General features: G+C 40.7%; 1 protein-coding gene across 1 annotated transcript in view; it reads right to left on the reverse strand.

The window, feature by feature from the left end:
• Window positions 1–987: 987 nt before the first annotated feature.
• The window catches only part of grin2da (glutamate receptor, ionotropic, N-methyl D-aspartate 2D, a), a 232,600-nt gene continuing 215,533 nt past the window's right edge, over window positions 988–18,054 (reverse strand). Inside the window, exons 13-14 of the mRNA XM_062985506.1 lie at window positions 5,474–5,706; window positions 988–4,080 (exon numbers count right to left, since the gene is read on the reverse strand). Of these exons, the coding sequence (XP_062841576.1) occupies window positions 1,105–4,080; window positions 5,474–5,706 (3,209 nt within the window). The 3' untranslated portion in view covers window positions 988–1,104. The remainder of the gene's footprint in view (window positions 4,081–5,473; window positions 5,707–18,054) is intronic.

Below are 18,054 nucleotides of genomic sequence, written 5' to 3' on the forward strand. Positions count from 1 at the left end.
CTTAACTGTAAACAGCTCTCCAGCTCATCGCCCTCTTTATAACGGCCCATCCTAAATCCAACACCCATGCCTGATTGAGGGTACAACGCTCTATTATGGCTAGCACGATCATCCAAAACATTCAAAACAGGGCTCGACTTCAGTACCTTCCCCCAAAAAAGCTACGATCTTAAAGTGTCTTGGTTGCAGCAAACTGTATTGTCATGGCAACATGTACATTCAGTTGTGAGGGGAAGGCCTGCCATCGACTCTTTAGGTAGTTGAAATGCTGCACGTGTCCCAACTGTAATATTGCACAGTGCTTATGTTCTCCAAATCAACACATCTATCCTTAACCACAAAGCAGAGACACTTTTTACTATATATAATATTATATAGTAAAATTACTTATCGATATAAAATTCATGAATTAAATGTTGTGATCATGTATTGCTCAAGGGAGGAGCGTGAGATCTAAATATAATGACTGTGCATAAGCTCCACTTAAGTGTGGCACAGCTTTAATGAGTCAATAGTAGATCAGCCACGGTTGACGTACCCTGTTGTTAAAAACACAAACACATCGACATCGAGACACAGAATGCTAGATGTGAATCTTTAGAGGTAGGGGGATATGTTCGTAAGGGGAACCAAAAATAAACTGCTGCCTGCTACCTTTTGTTGGAAAACATCCCTTGAGATACAAATATGTACAATGATTCTGCGAGAATTCAAAGCTTCAACCGCTAGATAAATAAGGATGGACAGTATGGGGGTTATTAAAAGGTTATCTGCCTCTGAATCTCCCTCTGAGATCCATGGGTCACACCTGAGTCCACAAGCACCACAACACTCAAAGAAACATTCATACCGAATATTCCGCCCCTACATCCAAGTGCCCCATACAACTAAGAAAAGCAAAGCCGCCTGCAGTTACCCCTCTCTAACCAAGAGGTCTGTCAGCAAGGCAGTACCATTCTTATTTAGTATAAAAAGTTTGTTCACATGAGTCCTTGATTCTTGTGTGTGATACCCAGATCCACCTTTCTGCTTGTGCAAGGAGTCATACTCAAAGCAAGCGACTAACTTGCCCCAGACCGTTGTCTACTTGTTTGCCGACGTATCTCAAACCTCGCTCTCTACGCTGGAGAAGTGTGCGGACCCCCGACGTGAGCACAAACTCTTGGTTTTGAATGGAGGATGTGGGGACTGGTACCTTTGTGGCTGAGGCACTGAACGTAGTCTCTGGTACTGGAGTTTGGCACTGGAAGAGGACATGGATGAAGGCTGCAGGCCGCCGTGTTTTGACGAAACCACCGATGGAGATGAAACAGATGAGGAAGAGGTTGGAGGGGGAACATGACCCGGGTGGGATGACGATGAAGGCGCAGGGAGAGCTGGGACCATGGTGAGTGGCAGAGATGTTGGTAAAGTCTGAGGGGATGTTGATCGCTCTCTGGACCTTTCTGAATGCTGTGATCTCTGACCACTGAGGTTGGACTGACTTCCAGATTTGACCTGGCCTTGTGCCCGGTCTGGTTTGGAGGACTGCCGAATAGGCCGGGTCATGTTGCTAAAACTTTGGCAGTGAGGCAATAAGTCTTCCTGACTCCGAGAGGTCACACGATTCCACTTGTAGTGGTGGGGTGACTGGCAGGAAAAGGCAGTATGGCATCGGCTCTTTTCTTGGGATCTGCTTTTGGACTTCTTTTCTGTCTTCACAGGTAATTTGTCCACAGACCAGTACCTTCGTGGGGGTGGAGGAGTCAATGGTGGTGGAGGCCAGTGATTTGGTCCCAAACCTCCGGACCCCCATCCCACTCCCCCTCCCAAACCCCAGCTGCCATCCCCACCTCCTAATCCTAAAAAGAAGTCATCCCTACTGTTGATGCTTCCTCCTCGCTCCCTGGCAGGGTAGGTGCCGAAAAACCAGCCTCCACCGCCAATGCCTCCAACAGCCCTTTCTTCATGTCCTTCCCAGTATCTCTCAAACTTACCAAACTCCCCCGAAGAACCTTCATCATCAGTATATATATCAACATTTTTGTCTCTTTCCCTGTCAGACTCTGAATTCATTCCTCTGCTCTCTTTTCTTCTTCTTCTATGTTCATCAGTTCTATCTCTCTCATCCTCTGATCGCTCCTCCTCCTCCTCTGAATCCCATTCATGAAATACCAGACCTTCTCTTGAGTGGGACTTACCTTTCCCATTCTTTCCCAAAAGAGGGCGACTCTCACCCCCTTTTCCACGTTCCTCTCTCTCAGACCCAAACAATCTTCTTTTGTAGTTCAAAGGAAGAAGGGGAAGAAAAGATGGTGGAGACTCAGAATTTGGGTTTCCACTTGCCCAAAATTTGACTGATGTTGACTGCTTACTTGACGTGGAATAATGCTTATTGTTAGATCTTGGCCTGGAATGCTGATATGATCTAGGGCTTCTGTGGCGTCCTTCTCTTCCCCTAGCTCTTACTTCGTTATCACCCTCTTGATCAAAGCTCTCCCTCTGTCCCACTTCTTTAGTTGTTTCCCACTCGAAACTTCTAATAGAGCTTTCACTCCTTCTATGGAAAGAGCTACGTCTGGGTACAGGGTAGGGAGGCAAATCTTGATCCATGCCTTTTTCAAATACATCTTTTTTTCTCATTTCAGACTCTTCATGCCCAGATCTTTTTTCCTTTACTCTCCTTCTGGATTTCTCATCTTTTTTCTTTTTCTTTTTCACTTTATGTCTCTTCTGCTCTCTCTCCCTCTCACGTTCCTCTTTCTTCCTTTTCTTTCTGGCCTTCTTCCTCCTCTTTCTCTCTCTTTCCCTTTCTTTATGATGCCTTTTCGCTTCCTTGGCATTGGCGCTTCCACCACCTGCTATTCTAGCTCTTTCTTTTTCACCCCACGAGGCCCACCATTCCTGAAGTTGTGCCAGCTGGCTGTTGGCTCTGTCTCTCATCTGTGCCTTCTGTGGGCAAGGTTTGCGGGGTGGTATGGGTGGAGGTGGACTGCAGGGAAGAGACCTAGATGACATGTGTGAATGACTTTTTCTCCTACCCAAAAGAAGGCTGGACTCCTCTGTAAGCTCATCTGTGTCGTACTCTTCGAATGTGTCTTTCGTCCCAGCCCTGTATCTGAAACTCTGTGATGAAGAGTAAGAAGAAGAAGAGCATGAAGGAGAGTTGGATCTTGAGACCGAAGCAGAAGAGGTGGAAGATGAACTAGAGGTACTAGAGGAAGTGGAAGTGTAGTGTACCGAAGGTGAGGGTAAAGAAGGAGTTTGTGTAGGAGAGGCGAATTGTACAGGAATAGGCAAAGGAGGCGGACGATGGCCTCTACGCCCTCCCCCATCTCTCACTCCATACCTGCCTCCTCCTCTTCGCCCCAGTGGAAGGATATTTTCATACAATGGCCCCCCAGAACCTTTTCTTTTTGAAAGACTGTTTTTTCTCCAGAAAGACTGTTGTGATAAAGAAGGATGAGGCAAAGCTGTGTTTCTGGGTAAATGTCCAGTAGGTTGTTTTTTCGGAAGCGACCTTGGTTTACCAGAGGACTTTGTTTGATGTGTGGTTATTTGAGTTTGGGAGACACCTTGTGGCTCTGAAGAAACTCCCAGTCCCTCTGGATCAATAGGGCCATAATATTGTTTGTATTCATCCAGAGTCTCTTCCTCTACATCTACTGCAGCCCACTGATAAGGGATGCCTTGTTGGAATTGGGTGATATCTGTGATCCCACTGCTGACCCCGCTAGCTTTTTCATGTCCGGCTTTTGGCCGCGCCCACCGATCCACCACAGCTAGTCGACGATCGTGGCAAGGTAAAAATGCAGAGCACGGAATGGGCGCTCCAAGGATCGGACTGTTCGATGGCCCAAGGGCCATGCCCGAGTGCCCAGCTGTTGGAGAAGAACCGGGTAGAAGGGCATTGTACACTGGTTGTTGCTGGTGATGCTTCTGCTGTTGCTGTTGTTGTACCATGGGGATAGAAGGGTTGGCTACAGTTGTGGTGGTCACATGAGGAGGTGGAATAGTTGAGACAGGATGATATTGGGGAAGTGTGATTTGGTTGCCTCCGGCAGCAGTTTCATCTTCAAAACTGCAGCAGCTATACATACCCTGCAAAAATATGAAATGACAAAGATTTATTTTGGAATTCTTAGGAAGCAGAAATATCATCTCGCCCTCATATTTAACGACAGAATTGGCACTGGCACTTCTGTATCTTATATGTAACCAACCTTTAGATTATTTGTAATGCTTTTCAGTTATTCAAGTTTCTTTGTTCTTGTCTGACTTTTATATTACACATCAATACGCATTGCAGATATCATTCTCGAAACCTACAGTAGTAATGAATAAAATCTTCTACATTAGTTATGTGGCCGGTTTTGCACACAACTCCTGCCTCTCAACACCAGCTGTGTTGCTGGAAGCGGCTGCTTGGTCCCTAATACTGTGCTGAAATTTGATACATTAAATTAGTTTACTATACAATAAATTAATTATGGACTAAAGCATAAGCTAGCACCTGTGCAGGAAGTCTCCTGGTATACATTGCTTTTTGAGCCATTTTTTAAAATATGCTTAAACTTGAATTAATATACACCGATCAGCCATAACATTAAAACCACCTCCTTGTTTCTACACTCACTGTCAGTTTTATCAGCTCCACTTTTACCGTATAGACCATGTAGTCCATCTGTTTCTATGAATCCTTTCATGCTGTTCTTCAATGGTCAGGACCTCCACAGGACCACCACAGAGTAGGTATTATTTGGGTGGTGGATCATTCTCAGCACTGTAGTGACACTGACATGGTGGTGGTGTGTTAGTGTGTGTTGTGCTGGTATAAGTGGATAAGACACAGCAATGCTGATGGAGATTTTAAACACCTCACTGTTACTGCTGGACTGAGAATAGTCCACCAACCATAAATATCCAGCCGTGTGCAAATATCACCTGGCCTTTCCTACGTGTGCAGTACCGACTGCATCTTTTCACCTGCACGAGACGAGTTCATATGTGAATCAGCCTTGTGCACGGAGAGCCACACCCTGATCAACACATTATTCCCCAATCCTGCGCAGGTACCATCAATCAGCCAGCAGAGGTCGTAATTGCACCCGTTACGAGGAACCCTGGTCCAGCTTGTCCCACCCTGTAAACATCAGCCAATCATTGTTCATGTAGCCGCAAAATTGAGATTTGATACGGTGTATTTGAGATTAGGTGGAGCAGCGTATTTTACCGAGCGGCTGACATCATTTTTTAAAATTACATAATCTATGTTTACAGTTGTAGCAGTTTGTTTTTAAATTTGCATTTAACTTTTAATCCAAGGTTTTATGGCTCTGTGGTTCACCGTTTAACAGCTATTTTTGGAACTCTGCACCTCAAGCAATGTTCTACTGGTAGGTGATACAAGGTTTTATTAGTGAATTTAAGTCTTTGTAAACTAAATACTATACTAGACATCATTTTTAAAAGTAAGACAATATCTTCTACGTACCCGACTGAAAGCCAGAAGGAAGTCCAGTCCTTTTGAACGACCCAAGCAGTGGCGAAGCTTCCAGTAAACCAGGTGCTCCCAAGCAAAGACCAAAAGGCTAAGACCCATGGCCACCAGAAGCATGTAGAAGACTCCAGCCATGTTGTCTATGTCCAGCTTGGAGCTCATCACCTCAATCTTATCATTATGGCAAATCCCAGAGAGCCACAGTCTCTCGAGCATATCGATTTGATCTGAAAAACAAACAAGAAGACAAAAATTGGCACTGTGTATTGGAGAGTACTGGGGACTTTATTCTTACCTCCAGTTATGGGCTATATGGAAACTGACCTTCCACGTACACAAAACTTCAGTCAAAAGATGGACTGGCTACTCTAAATTTCTTGTTGGTGTTACTGAGTCAGTTCATGAGTAGGTGATCTGCTGCACTGCATTAAGTCTGTCTGAGGTGTCTTACTGTCTTGCCTAATCAATCCTAACCATAATCAGGATGAAGTATAAAGATTAATGAATGAATAAAAACAGTTTGCAGATGGCCATAAACATAGTCAGATTTTTTAAAATGCATTTTCTCCCCTTTTTCTCCCTTTTTAGCGTGTCCAATTGCCCAATTGCATCATTGCTTTCTCTCCACCAATGCTGATCCCTGCTCTGATTGAGGAGAACGAACCTAACCCACGCCCCCTCCGACACGTGAACAGCATGCCGTATGCATCTTATCACCTACACTTTGACAAGTGCAGTGCAGCTCAGCTCTGTGTACGGAGAGACACACCCTGAGAGCACTCTTTTCTCATCTCTGTGCAGGCGCCATCAATCAGCCAGCAGAGGTCGTAATTGCATGAGTTATGAGGGAGAGAGACCCTATCCGGCTTAATCCCAGCCATATCTGAACAACAGGCCAATCGTTGTTCATGTGGCCGCTCAGCCTAGCCGGCAGGTTTGAGTTTGATACGAGTTTGACAAGGTCAGAGCATCTCTAAAACTGCAGCTCTTGCGGGGTGTTCCCGCTCTGCAGTGGTCGGTATCTATCAAAAGTGCTCCAAGGAAGGAACAGTGGTAAACCAGCGACAGGGTCATGGGCGTCCAAGACTCACTGATGCACGTGGGGAGCAAAGGCTGGCCCGTCCAACAGATGAGCTACTGTAGCTCAAATTGCTGAAGAAGTTAATGCTGGTTCTGATAGAAAGGTGTCAGAATACACAGTGCATCACAGTCGCTGGGCTGTTTTGGCAGCAAATGGAGTACCAACACAATATTAGGAAGGTGGTCATAATGTTATGCCTGATCGGAAGTTAGCTAGCTGTTTCTAAAACTAAATGACACACTAAAAAGCCAACTAGGAAAATTTTAAATGAAGTGTTAGACCATATTTAAAAATAATAAAGAAATAAATAAAAATAAACAAATACTTATAATAATAGTGAGCAGTAATTAAGTTATAAATTATTTTTAACCTTGGAAAATGAAAAACATCAATTGTATTTTTTTTATAACAAAAGCTATTGCACATGCACAATAACAAGCTGCAGGAAGAAAAACTTAACAGTAAATTGGTTCCCTAATGTTTTAAATAAATTGCCCAGTGTAGGTTATTATGTTGAAATACATCAACATGCAACATATAATATAATATAACATATAATACTTTTTTCCAGTATGTTTTGGGATGTTACTGAGATTCTTTGATTTGCTTCATTGCACTACATTATTTATTAGTTTCTAAACAAATAGGGTATATCTTTCTACCATATTTATTTTGACACACCCTAATGCGTGTCTCTACCATGCATATGCAAATCCAGCAACTTGAGAACATTCATTTTAAGTACGAGCTGGTTTTTTTTAGTTAGCTAAATTTATACTCCCACGTTTGCACCATTAGGACTTTAATTGCAGATATGCATAGAGCTCCCAGCATGCCTTATACCTACTAGTACAACAGCTTGCTGTTATTGTTGAAGGAGTATCATGTTTACTTATATTCCCAAATGTAGTATTTAATAATGCACTACATTACAATGTTCTGGTAGCAATAACTTTTATTGGACTGTAGGAGCCTTTTATAGAGACCCAGCATAACGTACATTTTTATATACACCAATCAGACATAACATTATGACCACCTCCTTGTTTCTACACTCACTGTCCATTTTATCAGCTTCACTTACCATAAAGGAGCACTTTGTAGTTCTACAATTACTGACTGTAGTCCATCTGTTTCTCTACATACCTTTTTTAACCTGCTTTCACCCTATTCTTCAATGGTCAGGACCCCCACATGGCCACCACAGAGCAGGTATTATTTAGGTAGTGGATCATTCTCAGCTCTGCAGTGACACTGACATGGTGGTGGTGTGTTAGTGTGTGTTGTGCTGGTATGAGTGGATCAGACACATCAATGCTATAATATTATAATAATATTAAAATAATACACTGATATTGCTTAAAATGTTGAAAAGTAATCTGTAAACCTTATTTTAAGAATAACAGATACTAAAATCCACAAACACATGATTAATACTGGTTTCTACAGTATTATTTAACAATACAGATGAGAGGACCTTCTGTACAGCACTGTGAAACTGTGTAATGAATGACCACCCTTACTACATTTACTAACATTGTGAATGGAAAACTCGGAGAATAACGCAAACAATAAGAAGCAGTGAACTGTGAAAGGAACATGAGCACATTTTGCGAATGATTAATGAGAAAATGAGCTTAGAAAGAAATGTGCCAACATTTTATTAGTGTTGGGTTAAAGTGTACAAGGTGACAGTAGAATTAAGAAAAAGAGAAACAAAGAAAGCCCTTGGGGAAACAGAAAGGTGGATGAAGACACATAATGAGAGCTTTGATAATGGTCTGAAATGGGCTGGTTTAGACCATGTTGTACGATACCACCCAGAGTGGTTTGGAGATGAAAGCTCCAGACTCATGGACCTACTAACCCACAATACCATTAGGACATTTATCTGAGGAAAAATGTTACCACAAAGTACATGAGGGGAAAAAGAACATTGTCAAAAGAAACATTACATGCATTTTAGTGGTTCCTTCTACAGTATCACTGTTGTATGATTCAATACTGGAAACTTTTTTTTACAACCCTAAATCAGAAAAAGTTGGGACAGCATGGAAAACGCCAGTAATAAAAAAAGTTTCTTACATTGACTTTTATTTCATTGCAGACAGGATGAACCTGAGATAATAAACATCCATTCCTGCATTTCAGGTCTGCAACACATTCCAAAAAAAGTTGGGACAGTAAAGCATTGAGCACTTTTAGCAAGACGTTTTGGCACCGAGGAGACCAAGTGATTTAGTGTTTCAGCTTTTATTTTGTTCCATTCTTCGTGCAAACACGTCTTAAGATGTGCAACAATTCTCCACACATTCTCTATTGGGGACAGGTCAGGACTGCAGGCAGGCCAGTCCAGTACCCGTACCCTCTTCCTCCACAGCCATGCCTTTGTAATGTGTGCAGCATGTGGTTTTGCATCGTCTTGTTGAAAAATGCATGGACGTCCCTGGAAAAGATGACGTCTTGAAGGCAGCACATGTTGCTCTAAGATCTCAATGTATTTTTCTGCATTAATGCTGCCATTACAGATGTGTAAATTACCTTTGCCAAGGGAAATAACACACCCCCATACCATGACAGACCCTGGCTTTTGGACTTGTTGCTGATAACAGTCTGGATGGTCCTTTTTGTCTTTGGTCCGGAGCACACAGCATCCATTTTTTCCAAAAAAGACCTGGAATGATGATTCATCTGACCACAATACACGTTTCCTCTGTGTGATGGTCCATCCTAGATGCCCCGAGCCCAGAGAAGTTGACGCCGCTTCTGGACATGGTTAACATAAGGCTTCTTTTTTGCACAGTAAAGTTTTAAGTAGCATTTTTGCATGTAACTCTGTATTGTAGTGCTTGACAAAGGTTTGCCAAAGTAATCCCTCACCCATGTGGTTATATCAGCTATTGTTGAGTGGTGGTTCTTGATCCAGTGCCGTCTGTACTGAAATTCCTCCTGATTCCTTGAATGGTTTAATGATATTATGCACTGTAGAGGGAGAAATATGCAAATCCCTTCCAATCTTTCTTTGAGGTTCATTGTTCATCATTTTCTCACACATTTGTTGACAAACTGGAGATCCTCTGATCATCTTTGCTCATCAAAGACTCAGCCTTTCCTGGATGCTGCTTTTGTACTAAACCATGATTACAATCACCTGTTGACATCACCTGTTTGGAATCACATCATTATTTAGTTTTTCACCTCATTACTAGCCCTAAATTCCCCTCGTCCCAATTTTTTTTGGAATGTGCTGAAATGAAATAAAATGCAGGAATGGAGGTATATTAACAAATGGAATGAACACTGCATTTTTATTTTATTAGCATTTTCCATACTGTCCCAGCTTTTTCTGATTTGGGGTTGTATTTAAACAACGCATTAACACACAACTAAACTGTTTGTAAGCAAATCCAGCACAGAAAATGTCATTAGGCAATAGCATACATAATGGAAAATGTAATAAAGTCAACTGAATCACACCATCACATTCATTACAACAAATATTGGCCTCGTTTCACGAGTTTACTGGCCTAAACCCTCGGCAATGAATTAGTATGCTTATTAACTTTGAGACTTTTCCTAATATTGTCCATAAAAATTCATCAATCTTCCCCAGCGTTTTCATATTCTGTGTTTCAGCAAAGCAAGGTGACTCCCTGATTAAAGCTTTAACAAACAAAAGAGAAGAAACCAGAAAAAACAAGATTTCAGTGGTTCTAATGCTATATGCTAGGCTTGGTGAAAAAATGAGTATGCCTGTTTTTTTTGTCACAAGCTACCTGTCTCAGAAAAGCCATTACCAAAGTGTCTTTATATTGAAAGACACTGAAAATGAGTGCTGGCTACGCCACAAAAAAAAAAAAAAAAAATCCACCCGTATTATACATTGAAGAAGCAAACCAACTGTTCAAAGTTTTAGCTTGTCAATCTATAGAAGTGTGTTCCAGAACTCTGCAGGCCTATCCACATTTCTTTCCAAGTACAGTAGACCCTTGACTTACGAATTTAATTGGTTCCAAAGGGCTGTTCTTAAGTCAAAATGTTCATTAGTTAAACCTAAAGAAATAATGTAAATAGAATTAATCTGTGCCAGACCTCCCAAACCACCCCCTTACCTAACCTCTCTAATGTCTTGAATGGTCTTTTTTGTTATAAATACAACTATATTTTCCCTTAAATCTTAAATTATGGAATAGACATTCCTGTAATAAACAATAATAAACAACAATTCACAGTAGTACTGTACATAAAAACACATCACATTTCAGTACAGTACGTGTTCTGTATTATACACCATGATACATTTCCTTCTTTTTTTATAAAATGTATCTACCAGAAATGACAATAACTCTCATATGTCTCTATTATTTCCTTCTTTATTTTAATAGTGTTGTATTTTGTAGGTGTAATTGCACGAAAGAAAGAAAACTTTACTGAGTCGAATTCCTTCTTCTCTCTCACTCACTGTCTCCTCTGTCTGATACTCCTGACAGCTACTGGCAGGATTAATTATACAACAACAAATAATGATTTTTTATTTTTTCCCCACCTTCTTTGGGGACATTTTAATATAGAATTTTACAAAATATAAAGAAAACACCAGAAAACACTGTCCGTGGTCCGACTGTTAGCTCACTATATACTGTATATATAGTATATATATATATATATATATATATATATATATATATATATATATATATATATATATATATATATATATATATATATATATATATTAGGGCTGTCACACGATTAAAAATTTTAATCAAGATTAATCGCGATTAAAGAACAAAATTAATCGCGATTAATCTTGATAAAAATTTTTTATCATGTGACAGCCCTAATATATATGTATTCATCTCAATTAATCGCAAACTTATAATTAAGCAAAATTTGAACAGTTATGCACATTGTTATTGCAAGAACGTGTTTACCAATAAAACATTCATAAAATATGATACAATTATTAAATCTAAATTCATTGTAGAAAGCACATTATCTGACAAAAGTGAGGATCTTATCCTGTTCATGACCCTGACACTGAAAACAGGTGCACCAACCATAATGTTTTGATCTAATATAAGGCATCAATAAAGCATCAAAACACAGATATGATTATTTCATAGATCTATTAAGAAAACCCTTTAATACTGTGTTTGTGCAGAAAGAATACTGGGAAATACTGTTCTACATTACCATTTAAACACCTATAAATACCTGAAACAGTCAAGTTAGCAGACATTATCTATAAGTAATTGAATGTAGCTATATAAAAAAAGTGTTAATTAAAACAGTCCATGTAAACGCTTAGTCTATATAAATATCAGATACAAATGTGTTTTTAGAAAACTACAAACATCACAAATATAAATCATGTTTATAACCATGTGATAGAATAACCTGAATAAACTGTAGAGATGAAACATCACACAGTTTCACTTTTTACCGGAGGGGGAGGAGGCGGAGCTACACGGTTTTGATGGACAGCTCTAGCAGCCAATGGAAATACTCATTACAAAGCCTGCGTGATTTCATTCATCTTTTCATCAACACGTAAAAAAAGTGAAAACCGCTACAAGTAGTTTATCATCGGACAGTTCATGCGCTTTACATCCTAATTCATCTGAAATACAGTTAATTACCACAGAGACACACATGTATGTGGCACAAACAGCCAAATAAAAATAGTTAGATTAAAAATTTTAATCTTGATTAATTTTTTTAATTAACGACAGCCCTAATATATGTATATACAGTATATAGTTATATTTAGTTTTTACCTCATTACTAAATTGCCCTCGTCCCAACTTTTTTTGGAATGTGTTGAAATGAAATGAAATGCAAGAATGGAGGTATATTAACAAATGAAATTTATATATATATATATACAGTGTATCACAAAAGTGAGTACACCCCTCACATTTCTGCAAATATTTCATTATATCTTTTCATGGGACAACACTATAGACATGAAACTTGGATATAACTTAGAGTAGTCAGTGTACAGCTTGTATAGCAGTGTAGATTTACTGTCTTCTGAAAATAACTCAACACACAGCCATTAATGTCTAAATAGCTGGCAACATAAGTGAGTACACCCCACAGTGAACATGTCCAAATTGTGCCCAAATGTGTCGTTGTCCCTCCCTGGTGTCATGTGTCAAGGTCCCAGGTGTAAATGGGGAGCAGGGCTGTTAAATTTGGTGTTTTGGGTACAATTCTCTCATACTGGCCACTGGATATTCAACATGGCACCTCATGGCAAAGAACTCTCTGAGGATGTGAGAAATAGAATTGTTGCTCTCCACAAAGATGGCCTGGGCTATAAGAAGATTGCTAACACCCTGAAACTGAGCTACAGCATGGTGGCCAAGGTCATACAGCGGTTTTCCAGGACAGGTTCCACTCGGAACAGGCTTCGCCAGGGTCGACCAAAGAAGTTGAGTCCACGTGTTCGGCGTCATATCCAGAGGTTGGCTTTAAAAAATAGACACATGAGTGCTGCCAGCATTGCTGCAGAGGTTGAAGACGTGGGAGGTCAGCCTGTCAGTGCTCAGACCATACGCCGCACACTGCATCAACTCGGTCTGCATGGTCGTCATCCCAGAAGGAAGCTGACGCACAAGAAAGCCAGCAAACAGTTTGCTGAAGACAAGCAGTCCAAGAACATGGATTACTGGAATGCCCTGTGGTCTGACGAGACCAAGATAAACTTGTTTGGCTCAGATGGTGTCCAGCATGTGTTGCGGCGCCCTGGTGAGGAGTACCAAGACAACTGTATCTTGCCTACAGTCAAGCATGGTGGTGGTAGCATCATGGTCTTGGGCTGCATGAGTGTTGCTGGCACTGGGGAGCTGCAGTTCATTGAGGGAAACATGAATTCCAACATGTACTGTGACATTCTGAAACAGAGCATGATCCCCTCCCTTCGAAAACTGGGCCTCATGGCAGTTTTCCAACAGGATAACGACCCCAAACAAAACCTCCAAGATGACAACTGCCTTGCTGAGGAAGCTGAAGGTAAAGGTGATGGACTAAACCCAATTGAGCACCTGTGGCGCATCATCAAGTGGAAGGTGGAGGAGTTCAAGGTGTCTAACATCCACCAGCTTCGTGATGTCATCATGGAGGAGTGGAAGAGGATTCCAGTAGCAACCTGTGCAGCTCTGGTGAATTCCATGCCCAGGAGGGTTAAGGCAGTGCTGGATAATAATGGTGGTCACACAAAATATTGACACTTTGGGCACAATTTGGACATGTTCACTGTGGGGTGTACTCACTTATGTTGCAGCTATTTAGACATTAATGGCTGTGTGTTGAGTTATTTTCAGAAGACAGTAAATCTACACTGCTATACAAGTTGTACACTGACTACTCTAAGTTATATCCAAGTTTTAGTTCTATAGTGTTGTCCCATGAAAAGATATAATAAAATATTTGCAGAAATGTGAGGGGTGTACTCACTTTTGTGATACACTGTGTATATATATAGATAGATATATATACAAAGATAGAGAGAGAGAAAGAGAGAGAGAGAGAGAGAGAGAGACGTAATCTGAAATTTGTTCGTACATTAAGTTGAAAAAGATCGTTCGTAACCCGAAATGTTCATATGGTAAACCGTTCATAACTCAAGGGTCTACTGTATTCCAGTCAACCCTTCCTGTGCTTCTTGCTAAAATGTGGCATGCATTATAGCATGCCTTTGGTCCACACACTTTAGAAAACTGGCCTGCCTACTGCTTGAAAAACCCTGAACACCTTCTAGATCAAACTCAAGGCCTGGGGGCCAAATCCACCAAATCCGGCCCGCCACGTCATTTTATGGGGCCCGCGAGAGCTTAAAAGACGTATTATTATCTTAAAATACATTATAAAATCGTACATCTCCCACAATGCATGTCGATTTTGTGACACGCAAAGTGACAGCATTCCGCCACTAGATGGCCGTGTTTCCACATCAGCGTTTAACTGAGGCGGTTTTCCAACAACTGATGTTGAGAAATATTTACAAATAATCCCAAAATGTACAAGAAGAGAAAATTGAAGCAGAAGGAGGTAATTTAATGAAAGATTGGAAAGTGAACGTTTGTGCTTCAAGAAGAGAAATCGGTACGTCTCTTGTGTTATGAGGCCGTGTCTGGGGTAAAGGAGTACAATATAAATAGATCTACTGTATATTATTAATATACAGTATAAATTTGGCATTCAGCCTCCAAGAAAAAGATCAAATTGTACAAGACTTAAAAGGCACACTGCAATCACAGCAGGATACGTTACAATCGGCCCTTTTCGGTGAAAATGAGTTTGACACCTCTGTTCTAGATGTAACAGTTTAAAAGAATATTAGAGTTTGTTTCCAGGGTGACAGGGTGGCATAAGTGTTAGAGTGGGTGCCACACAAAATGTGTCCTTAGGACCTGTGTTCCCTTATCATTTCCAGTCATTATCTGTGAATAATTTTGACATGTTCTGCTTCTGGTCTGTCATGTTTTGACCCCACCTGCCAAAACATGCAAAAGTTAGATGGGCTGCTATAAACTGCCTGTGGTTATGACTGAGTTAATGACTGTTAATGTGTGTTCCTCTGTGATGGCTTTCCACCGCCTCTGCAGTGTATTTCTGCTATTCACTGAGAGTTAACAGAATAAATTCCCATGACCAGGAAGGCGCAGTATATGAAAATAAATAGATATTTTTTAAATGAGAAAAGCTGGCTAATAGATTTTACATTAATAGTATAAAACCACTAGTGAAAGGTTGCTACAAAACTGTAGGCTGGTTCGACTGGCTGAGATATTTGACCTTAATTTAAAGAGGCAAAAAGCTGCTGGAGTGCTGCATAGACATATTGTGTTCTACAGTTTTATTATTAGGGTAAGCTAGAAAATAAATAAAAAATAATATTATTAATAATATAATTTTGAACCATCTAGCATTCATACAATCTTTATTTCATGAAACAAACCTAATCTATTTAAAAGTTTAAAAGTTCATTAATTGGCTTGGTGGCTCTGGTAAAACTCAAGCACGAGAAATGGGCGTATAATTGGAAAATGGTTGAAGATGGGCTAAATCATTTATTTAAAATAAAAATTACAATATTTTTTGGCATCCAGGTGGTGCAGCGGGATATTCCGCTAGCACACCAGCGCAGAGATTCTGAACTCTTCAGTTCGAAAATCGGCTTTGCCACCGACCGGTCTTGCCACAATTGTAAAGATTGGATTTCACTTTCAGCTCAAACTAATTAAGCCAGAGTCCTCTGACATCTTTATCAATAACACATTTCGTCTGCTGAACTGCCACTCACTTGATGTTTTTTTGCTTGCCACAACTGTAGAGTGGATTTTACTTTTAACTCAAATTAATTTAGCTAGAGTCCCCTGACATCTTGATCAATAACACATTTCGCCCGCTGAACTGCCGCTCACTTGATGTTTTTTTTCTGTGTATTATTCTGTGTAAATCTTGGAGATTTTCGAATGTAAAAATCACAGGAGATCATCATGTTGGAAAAGATGAGTTTTGAGACAGGTTTTGAACACAGCTGCAGATGAGCAGGCACGTAGCTCAAAAGGGAGACTATTCCACAACTTGGCCTGCGACACTGAATGCCCTGTCACCAAAAGTACGTAATTTAGAAGGGGGAACTTTTAACAGATGCAAGGTGGAAGAGCGAAGAGACCGAGCTGGAGAATATGATGTTAGCAGACTTCCAAGATATGAAGGTGCGGGGCCGTGTAGAGATCTAAAAACCAGCACCAACAGTTTATATTGTATTCTGTATTGTACTGGAAGCCAGTGTAGGTGTTTTAAAGTTGGGGTGATGTGCTCCCAAGATCTAGTATGGGTTAATGGCAGACTTTACAGCTTGGTTTAAGAGTTTAAGATTTTACCATGGGTCATGCATAAACGCTTTAAATCTAGTCATTAGATCTTTTTACTGAACTATATTCCTATCATTAGGATCATTAGGGATCAGCTGCTAGTGGGAGACTAAAGAGAAAGCAGCAGCCCACTATGAACACCGCTGAGCTCTTATGATCTTGCTTTGCCCAGCACAGCTGGAATCTCACGCTAGTCACAGTAGTAAGTTGCCAGACGACAGGAGGTTAGGTGAGCGCAGTCGTGGCAGTGGAACTATTTCCTATGGTAAAAAAGCCAGTAGACTTTATGCTGTGTTGCCAGTCTGTTATCTTTAGCGTTATTACCAGAAGGGCTATATTTGTTTAATGACCAGAATTTCTGGAGTCCAGAACTGAATTCCTATTTTAATCTACTTTTTAGAAGCTGTTGTAATGACCTAAAACAATCATGAGTAAGGGACAGACATAAAATAAATTTTTAATAAATATCTGTCTAACCTTTCATTGAGCTTTAAAGTTAAAGCCAAAAGGTTACAAACATGTGGACTGATGAGATGGCGCAGCGGTAAAACACGCTAGCACACCAGAGCTGGGATTTCGAATACATCATTTCGAATCTCAGCTCTGCCATCCGACAGGGCTGGGCGGCACAGCAGAGTTGGGGAATAATGCAGATCAGGGTGTGGCTCTCACAAGGCTGCACAAGGCTGATCTGCATATGAACTCGGCTCGAGCAGGTGAACAGATGCAGTCGGTACCGCACATGTGTCAGAGGGGGCGTGTGTCAGTTGTGAAGCTCCTCAGTCAGCAGTTTTTAAAGTTTTAAAAATGTAGCTTCAAGTATGCAAGTATAGTGGTACCTTGAAACTCGACGTCAGTTGGTTCTGGGAGTGGCATTGAGTTTCAAGGTATTTTTTTCCCATAAGGATGTATGGGAAACCTGGTAATGTGTTCCATGGTCCCATGGAACTGCATATCTTTTAGGTTAATGTAAAATAATGGGGTTGTTTTTGACTTATACACTAAAATAACACAAATATAATATAAACACTGAAATACAATTAAAAAACAAGTACCGGTTTACCACTGTTCCTTCCTTGGACCACGTTTGATAGATACTGACCACTGCAGACCGGGAACACCCCACAAGAGCTGCAGTTTTGGAGATGCTCTGACCCAGTCGTCTAGCCATCACAATTTGGCCCTTGTCAAACTCGCTCAAATCCTTACGCTTGTTCATTTTTCCTGCTTCTAACATCAACTTTGAGGATAAAATGTTCACTTGCTGCCGAATATATCCCACCTACTAACAGGTGCCGTGAACAAGAGATACTCAGTGTTGTTCACTTCACCTGTCAGTGGTCATAGTGTTATGCCTGGTCGGTGTATGTTGAGTTAAAGTCTCAGCAGCACACAACTGGCTCAATTGGTCGTGTTTTAGGAACAAAAGGCTGGATGGTGACAGCAACTCCTACTGTCTGATCTAAGCACTGACATGAGCAGTAGACAAAGCCATAGAGCATGACAGAGAAGGACTGTCCTAGCCTTACTTATGCTATGAGTACTAATGTACCCTTACACAACCACAGACCTGGCTTTTTAACTTTAAATGTTGGCGATATACA

The sequence above is a fragment of the Trichomycterus rosablanca genome, chromosome 2 (genome assembly GCF_030014385.1).
Source record: "Trichomycterus rosablanca isolate fTriRos1 chromosome 2, fTriRos1.hap1, whole genome shotgun sequence".
Classification (NCBI taxonomy): domain Eukaryota; kingdom Metazoa; phylum Chordata; class Actinopteri; order Siluriformes; family Trichomycteridae; genus Trichomycterus; species Trichomycterus rosablanca.